Source organism: Cyphomyrmex costatus, unplaced genomic scaffold (assembly GCF_001594065.2).
Source record: "Cyphomyrmex costatus isolate MS0001 unplaced genomic scaffold, Ccosl1.0 scaffold396, whole genome shotgun sequence".
In the NCBI taxonomy this organism is placed as follows: domain Eukaryota; kingdom Metazoa; phylum Arthropoda; class Insecta; order Hymenoptera; family Formicidae; genus Cyphomyrmex; species Cyphomyrmex costatus.
In genome coordinates this window covers 37,615-47,348 of record NW_017278163.1, presented here as the reverse complement: position 1 = coordinate 47,348, position 9,734 = coordinate 37,615, and the positions used below count along the sequence as shown (strand labels likewise).

Sequence of the window (9,734 nt, the reverse complement as noted above, 5' to 3'; positions counted from 1 at the left end):
TCTCTCTCTCTCTCTCTCTCTCTCTCTCTCTCTCTCTCTCTCTCTCTCTCTCTCTCTCTTTCTCCCCCTCTCTTAATTAAAATTTTTCTGTTTTTTAATTATCAATAAAATAATTCTTCGAAATACAATAATATCAAATCAATATATTTGTTAATTATTAAACATTTCATAAAAATATAAATGTTAAATAAATCCAAATTTTAATAATTTCTAAAAATATATATATTAGATAAAAGATATTGATGCTTTAGTTGATGTATTTCTAAATAAATGCTTTCTCTCTTAATCCATTTAATATTTCTCGATATTAATGTCTCAATACATATATTATAGCAATTATATTTAATTAAATTTAATTTTATATGAATTTTATCACGATAATTTAAAATCACTTGTGATTAATCATTCTTTATCCAAAACATTGAAATGCCTTTCTTTTGATATAACTTGTCCATCATATTATTAACATGTGGATATCGTCCAGCAAAAAGACCTGACTGATATGACACTGATGAAATATTCCGGACACTTGGGAAAATTTTCGAGTGTTATACCGGCTTACATTACCGTGTAATGTCGCGTGGAACTTATAGTGTAATGACGTGAGAGATAACAAAACGTATTCTGGCGGCTAATGGCTTTTAGGTTGGTCCGCCAAGTTATTCAAGTTTATAGCGCGATGACGTAGCTCGAAGTCGATCATAGAGCGATGGCACAAGAACGCTCGTTGTAGATCCGGCGTATGCTTTCGGTTGCAGGTGCACTGGTTTCAGCAGCAACATGAGAAGAAGCGCAAGAAGCGCGACTTCGACGCCGCGTCCTACGCGTTCGCCGATTATCAGCCCTTCTTCAGCGGTTTTGGTCCGCGCCCGCGGCAAGCCGGCCTGTTTCATCGCCAAAGAAACAGAGGCGTGCCACTTCAAAATCTGTTCACGGATCCGCTTTTCAAGGAACAGTGGTACCTGGTAAGTACATTTCGCCGCGCCATGACAGAATACGTGATGAGAATCGAAAGAACTCTATACATTACAGAGTTCTTTCTCTAAGCCGCTCGACACTTCCGATCATTATTTCTTTTTTGAGAAGAAACTATTGATGATGTCAGTTCAACAAAATTTACACTATATGCTCATTGTCTGAAATTCTCCGATGAAAGAAATATTAGTTGTTTGTATTAATCAAAATTAAAATTAACGTTACTTAACCTATATATAACGAGTATTTTTAAAACACTACAAAGAATTGGCATTAGTAATATTAAATTGTTTGTAATATTATTAGTTTAGGACTATTTCAAGACCGACAAATAATATGCATGCAGTTCACTTGAATTGGGAATTGCAAAAATGGAATAAAGTTATAATAATAATAGAGAATAAAAATAACGGTAAGAGCAACATTTCAGTCTTATTTACTGTCATTTTTATTAGATAATGTCAATCTAAGAAGAATATCACGAATCTTCAATTATTATGACATCTTTAATTACATTATTTATTTAATGACGTTGACATATTTTATTCGTTAGAAAATTTGGACGTAGTCCCAGTCTTCGCGGTTCAATTTTTAATTGCGATATAATTACACCGAATTATCGCATATCTTGTGCTGTATAATAACCGAGAAACGCGACGACGTTTCCATTGCGACTCGATGCACTTGAACGAGGTACATATCTCGCGCAAAATGCTCGCATAATTCGCATAATTTGGCTCGCGTAATCGTGGACGAGTAAACAATTATCATAGTAATGGCTCGGATCCCGTATAAACAGTCAATCAACGTGTTTGTTATTCGGTTAGCGACTGCAACTAATGCGATCTTATTGAACGAGAGCTGTCGAATCGATTGACGGCCCGGGCCGGCTTGAGATTATCGAAAACAACGTGCCTGACGTTGTTTTAGACCTCTTCCACTTCACGATCCATCGGATGGAACGTTACTGTACCGTTCTAGCTTGGTTTAATCGCTCTAAATTAACCCTCCAGCCTGATCATCCTGGTACATTAAGCGCGTCAGAGGGATCGAGATGTTTCATTACAATCATTATTTTAAACGTTCAAGAGAGATTATCTTTAATTCTGTGCATTAAATTTTACACATTACGTTATCTACGTTATAATTACGAGTTGTAAATTAAAACTTAATTAACTTGTGCTTCCTATGTAAAAGATTTATAAAAATATCAAACGGGAGTTTTTTATGTCAAGATTATTTTGCGACAGTATAGAAGTTTTTGGGAAGTCAGATTGATACTTAACAATTTGTAACTTTGATTTTAAGTCATTGTTTATTGACTTTGTTAAATATTAAATAATTTTAAAATATTTTAACACGATAAAAGTCGCTATATTTAATGGAATTTTGTTGTGTACGTTTTACTTTCTTTTCTCATTTCCGATTATAAATATGTATATATGAAATGCATTTTTATATTACTTCAAGAATATTTTTCATAAGTTTTTATATTTTAATAAATTCTATGCGGTGTCCTAAAATGTTATTCGGTTTATTATTAAATTGATGATTAATATAATTTGTGGTATTACTGTTTTAACTTAATTCAATTGCGATTTAAATAAACGCGTAGTTTAAATAATTAAAAGATATATTATATAAAAATTTTAGAAGCATTATGCAGTACCATCTAGCCTCGACCGCATTTGATTTTTCTTTACTTATCTGATTTATTTATATGACGGTCTAGTATAATTTATTCACATTTATATATAACATATGAATAAAAAGTTAATCAAAATAAGATAAAAATAAAGGAGTCAAATGAAATGTTCGTTGCTTAAAAATCGATTAAAATATTAAACAAGTTAAAATGTTTATATCAAGCAAAATATAATTGTACTGACATAATAGACAAATAATATTGGAAAGATTGATAACAAATGTTTCGATCCCTATTAAGTCATTCTCTATATTATAATAAATTAAAAAATGACCATCCTAACGTATTATAATTATTCAACGAGAAAATATAAAAAATTAATTTTTTAATGGTGAGATATGTTAGATAACGATAGAAAGAAAATGATAAACGCGAGGAACTCCGTATAAGAGCAGTAAATCTCGACACTTGGTGCATCGCGCGACCGGACTTGGTATACTATACTTTATTTCTCGCGCGACCAGTCGTGTCTTAATGGAGCCGTTGTGCTGTATATGCGTTTTCTTGTGGGAACGTAAGCAGCTTATAACGTGCAGCCGTGCCGTCTAGAACAGCAGCAGAGTGGCGAGGAACAGCGGAAGCGGGTAGCTCTAGCTTTTGGCAGGCTCGCCTGATATATCCGGCGCGGTGAAAACTTTTCTCTCTCTCTATTCCCCGACGCGTCGCCCGCCAGTGCGGCGTCTCGGCCTAAGTTACCGAGAAGTTCTCGATTATATCGAGTGTCCCGGCTTCTAGCTGTTCGGCTACTTTCATTGGCGAACGTCCGAGAAAACGAAGGGAACATCCCGATTGCTTGTTCTTGCGAATGCTCCAGGCAGTTACCGGAGGTAGTTACTTTGATTCTTAATTCCTTTACGGGAGGAAATCTTATATATCTCTTCGTTTTATCTCGAGTATACTTTGGTAGTATTTTAATTTGAGATGAAGAAATATCTTGAAAACTCAAAGCTGAATATCAAAAAGTTGAGAAAGGAGATGGTGCACGATCAAATTTTCGCTTCAAAGAAAGAAAACTGCCCCAAATTGATCAAAGAATCAAACATGAAAGAAAATTGTGAAAATCTATATATTTATTTGCGAGGCTGCATTATATAAGCCACTTTGTAAGTGAACGAGATTGAACGAACCGACAGCTGTAAAAATAAATGTAATTTCTTTTTCGATATGAGAAATAAACAAATTCAGTTTGCGCAACGGCGCACTTACAAAAATACATTCCGCACTCTCTCGAGGCTTCTTTTTCCCTCGCTTATTCCAACGTGTACTGAAAGGAGAAAAGTCCACGTTTCTCGTTTTCTGACGTCGTGATTCGATGTGGCTACGGCGTAGAAGTGGGAGCCTTAAAGAAACGCGAGGCGCGCGTATTACGATTTTGCATAATGGACGTAATATCGGGTGGTATGAAATTTGAGCAGCTCAAGCGAATGCCCGATATCTGGGGCCTCCTCTCTATTTGCAGACAGCAATGCCCAAATATGTCGATCCTCGAAACTCGGGCTTGGAAACTGCCGTGTATAAAAGCAGGCGTTTACGAGACGCCCGGAGCATCGCTTGAGGCGCAATAGAGAACTAGGACTTACGTAAACTAATAAACCGTCTATGATACCTACTCCGTATGTAATACACATCATATCGATATCCTGTCTGCAACACGAACACAGAAATAACTGAAAGAAAGCTAATCGATGTAAATTTTTCATTGACACATTCATAACAAGATTCTAGTCTTACATTCCTATATTTATTAACTATTCATTACTGCATGTCTGAATATACGAGAATATTTACTTACGGTTAACAAATGTAATATCGATAATGTGATAATTGTTTCTTAAAATGACAGCGATGTCTAAATACACATTATTAATTTATCGAGATTATGCAGATTGTGACGAGAGACAAAACAAGGTAAAAGAACAATAAAAATAATTTGATATAAAAATTTGTAGAAAATATGATGTCAACCAAAATGTTAACCAAAATAAAATACCTATATATATTTTATATTTCATCCTTATGTTTTAGATAAAATGGTAATACAATAGAGGATTAAATTGGATACTGAAGTTTGTTTGGAAATTAGACAAGCAAGAGATTTGTAATGAAAGATTGATTGAAAGATTGAATAAAATATGTTAGAAACAAGAGCATAACTAAAAGATTTAAAAGCACGAAAAGTAGACAAACAACTTATAAATATAAAGTTACATAAGGTAATCTAATTAGTAATGACAAATCTAAATCTTGTCTTGGATATCTAATCTGTCTAATCGCGATTACGTTTTTGATACTACTCATTTCCTTAAGTTCAGATTAAAAAATTTTTCATTTAAATTATTTTATGGTATATCTCGTTATCAAATTTTGCAGAAATGTATAATGAAGGGAATAATAGGATAGAATCGAGTCTCGTATGTAATGCGCTTTTCTCTTTATACAGATAGGATGGTATTTCGAACTTTGTATTGTTAGATTTTTGTGTCTATGGTCATCTCATGGAAACGACGCGTTTCGTCTGGATCGCTTTTGTCGTAGAAGACGATGGGGCAAAGAGTACCTCCGGATGAACCGGAGCAACCCGGTTCGTCGTAAACCCGAGTCTCGGCCGCGGGGTTTTTTCTCTATTCTCTTTTTGCCGGGTCGACCGCACGCGTCGCGAGAGACAATGGGCCGCATTGTCTTTCTCCGGGCACAATATGCGCCCACAATGTGTGCGCACGAGAACCCATCCCGCCTCACCATTCGCTATGCACGCTGATGGGATTACGGCGTTCTTATACAGCACCCGTAAATTTGGCGTTTCTCGCCGGATAATTTTGCCTGCGTTCGTCGGAGAGAAAGAAACAACCGAGGGATCGATGCGGCATCACGTACGTAATGTAAAGAAAAACGGGATGCCGATCAGAATTTTCTAGGTTTTTGCATATAAAACGGCTTTTAATATTTCAAGAAAATTAGTTTTTAAATCAAAATATATAATATGTAAAATAAAAGTTATTTTATTAAGAATATTTTTCAAAATCTCTTCTAATATATATCTATTTTTTTTAATTTATGTGATAATTTTATTTTTATAATTTTAAAGGATTAATATATATATGCATATTGCGCATAATTGAAAAAGAAACTTGTGAATTATTATTAAAAAATTCACTAATATACTAATTTAAATTAATTTATACTGTAAAGAATCGGTCCTTTCTTGACTGTACCGAGAAATAATATTACTGTAGGTTGTTAATTTCCTATTATAGTTATGCGTATTTCTGTTTCCATTAACTGCTATGAACTGATCGTCGATTTTAATAAAATTTGGCAGAATAATAGAGTGAGTGCTCCTAAATAATACTCCTGCATATTTAAGCACTGACAATTAACTATTTCCAAGATATTAAAAGAGAAAATCCAAAAATGACTAAAGTTAATCCTGAACCGACATCTAAAAGATCAATTTTACACTATTCCTTAAAATATGCGAAATAGAGAAATATTTACAATCACAGAAGTGCAGGGAAAATTGTTAAAGTATCAGAAAAAGTTGAAAACTAATTTTATATCCATTCATATTTTTATCCTAATATTATTTATTATTATAATGTATGATGTATAATATTATTTGTTTTTTGTTTGCTTATTTTATGTATTAAGGCGTGGCATCACCCTTTCTGCGCTTTATGGTGGGCGTTGTAGCAGCATGTTGGTGCCTCACCGATTGTGTATCTACTTGTTTTTGTCTGTTTCAGTCATTGTATTTCTATTGGCATACAATAAAACAGACAAACAAATAGAGCATTCTATTTTTAAGATTTTTCAGATGTTGACCATTTTTGGACTTTCTCCTTTAATATTCCGGCAACGGTTAACCAACAGCGCCTTAATATGGAATATCACTATATTTGGGAGAGCTCATTCTATATCTCCTCAGATTTCATCAGCGGATTTCATAGTCTTCTTTTATAAAATTGCTAAAACGAAACAATTTGCAAAAAAATCAAATAATTTTTTTAATTTCGAGTAATAATTTTTAACCTATTGCTCAAAGATTTAATTATACAAACAACAAATTATAAAATAAACAATCATCGATTTGTGAATAGTATATATAAATAATATATGATGTGATAAGCTACAACTACGAATAGCATATTTTTTTCGCAATTTTTGTATACAATATAGAACCGTGGAATATCGAACATGATCTTTTTTTACCTTTTTTATCTTTCGGCAAACATTTTTATTACAGCGACGTGAGGTGGCTAGGATGATTCCCATGCTCTTCATCAAACCGTATCGACAACAGTCGATACGGTTTGATATTGACAATTTCTGTATCCACGAGCTGGAACGGCGATAGCTACGACAAGCAGTTCGGCAACGTTGCGCCCATGTTGGACCATGTTTCCTCCTTTTCGAGCTATCGAGTTCTGATCCCGTTGCATTCTCAGCGCATACCGTGCTCTCGCTCTTTCTCTCCTTGATCCTCTCGTGGCGCCAAAATCTCCACGCAGATAAGCGCTGACACGGACGACGGGGCACGCGTCGATGCCATCGGGTCTTCCTCACGGGCGAGCACGACAATGCGCAATCTAGTTAATGGAATTGCAGCCGGAACGGAGGCCGGTATCGTGCGACGCACCCGGACCCGAATGGCCGAGTAAAAAAGCAACAACGGAAAAGGTGCATCGACACGGAGATTGGCACATTCCCCGCAATTCCCCGTCGTTGTGTTCTCGCGACGAGAGCACGTACCGTGCTACTCCTCTGATCACGATGAGCTACGGGTGTAATGTACGAGAGCCGGGATCAAGAGAAACCTCTCCTGTCCTGTTACATGCACTTTATTCGTGCGATAGCTCGAAGCAGACTCGCGCGTTAAATTCTAAGCGAACACCCTTTAAATTAGCTATCACCAATGTTTCCTGAATTGCATATCTTTCGAGGCATAAGTAATTCTTTTTTTATTCTAAAGGGAAAATAATTTTTTTTATATTTTTAGATTTTAGCATATGGCTGTTGAAAAAGTTTTTTATGAATCATTTGTTAACTCATTTAGTGAATGTTATTGTACTTGTTTTTACAAATATGTTTAATATTTATAATTTAAATAATCTATATACATATCTGAAAGTTGTATTTATACAGTCAATTTTTCATGAATACGTTTTTAATGGTTTTTTTTATTTAATTTGTTATTATTTCTATTTTTTGAAATTGATAAAATAATTAAATAATTGCAATTTTGAAATATTATAACTTTTAATCTATTATTTAAAAGATATTTGGACAATAGATGAACCGTCGCTAAATTTTTTGTATTACTATAACATAATCTAGAATAAATCAGTATTTTTTCCGTAACTTTTCATTATTTTGAAAGAAAGTTTAATATATATTCTTAAATTAATTAATATATTAAAAATCTTATAATTATAATTTTTATTGCATGAAGAATATTTACATATATGTAAGTTTTAAAAAATAGTTAAAGAATTGACTTTTAATTTACGACTTTTATATACTTTTTATTGTTATATTTCACTTTCTGCTTTATTTACTTTTCTTCTTAAGCCTGTTCTACAATAGAATCGTAAGCCGTAAGAAAGGAAGTATAGTCAATTATTTTTTTTCATATTCAACTGTGATTGATCAATTTCTTACGGCTTGCGACTTACAACTCTATTGTAAAACAAGCATTATGGCTTTGATCCTGATAAATAACAGAGTATTTTTGCAATCGCTGCAAAATATTTCATGAAAATAGGAAAGATTTTTATTATATGTAAAATAAATATTAAAAGCATTTGAATCATGTATTCAATGCACCCATTCTATCTCTTCCAATTCTGCTCAGTTCATGCGGAAAAACGTAGTCGTAGAGATTAGAGAATAACTCCACGTTCTTGCATTCCGCAAAAATATTTCGCGTCACTCGCGTACGTTCGTGCATATATGCATATGCTGCATTTCCAAAACACAAGTCCGAGATTATTCTCGATCTACAGACAAAACACGGTAATCAACGCCGGAATTAAAATTTGTTGCAAAATAGCAATTTCTTGTAATATTAAATTTTTTTTTGAATTTACTGTATGTAATGATAGTTGATATTAGTAAAAAGCCACAGGAAGAACAATTTTGTTGATTAGCAATACTATAAAAAAATGTAACATTTTAGCATTTGAGCATCCTACACATAATTAGAAATGTATTTTAATAGTTTAACAAAATTATTTTCAGATTTATATCTAGCTAGGCTTGTAAGTATTTCATCAAAATTCTTATCGTTCTTTTCGTGCGTCATTCTTTTCTTTTTACTAAAAAGTTTAGATCGTTTCTAAATTTTAGAAAAAATTGTAAAAACTATTTTTTTTTTTATTATCTTACAATCATTTTTAACCGATAAATAAAAGATGTTCCATGTATCAATTAGAATGATAGATTGTTTATCCTATCTGGGATTGATGTGTTCGTTGTGCTTACTTGACTGCTCATCTCTCCTGCCGGATAATCTACGGAGTCTGCGATATCATGCTACGCACGCACGAATTTATCGTGTCGTTGCGCACGGTCGTAAATTCTTTTTTTGTCGCGATTTGGATATGATCATACGTGGCGATCGCTGGGGAAACACGTACAAAACATTCGCATATTGTACATTTATTACGTAAATTCATGATACACACAAATTGCAAAACGCTACTCGTAGCGGGAGTCCCGCAATAATCAATCGATTATAAATGCATAAAATGAAGGTTTGTTAGAGGATACGAATCGCATGTCGCCCAGCTATTCGAATCGTGTCTCGCATATATTTTTTTCTAGCTTGATATAGCTTTGGGAGAGGCTTCCGATAGCGATATTGGAGAAACTATAGGTCTGTCAAAATTTGTATGGAATTTTAACGCCGTCGACATTTTTATGAGAGCGATGGTTCGTGATATAGTATTTGGCGATCGAAAAATCCTGGATAGGAATCTGACATAGTTTGACTTTTTAATGTCGAAACTTTTTAGGAGCTCTGAAATACGGCTATTAATTTTATATATTATATATA

The 9,734-nt window shown here is 33.7% G+C and overlaps 1 protein-coding gene across 2 annotated transcripts in view; it reads left to right on the top strand.

Moving 5' to 3' along the window:
• Positions 1-9,734, top strand: part of Fur2 (furin-like protease 2) — a 370,418-nt gene that overhangs the window by 348,409 nt on the left and 12,275 nt on the right. For both annotated transcript variants that reach the window (XM_018543689.1, XM_018543688.1), the window contains exon 3: positions 759-965. In XM_018543689.1, the coding sequence (XP_018399191.1) occupies positions 759-965 (207 nt within the window). The remainder of the gene's footprint in view (positions 1-758; positions 966-9,734) is intronic.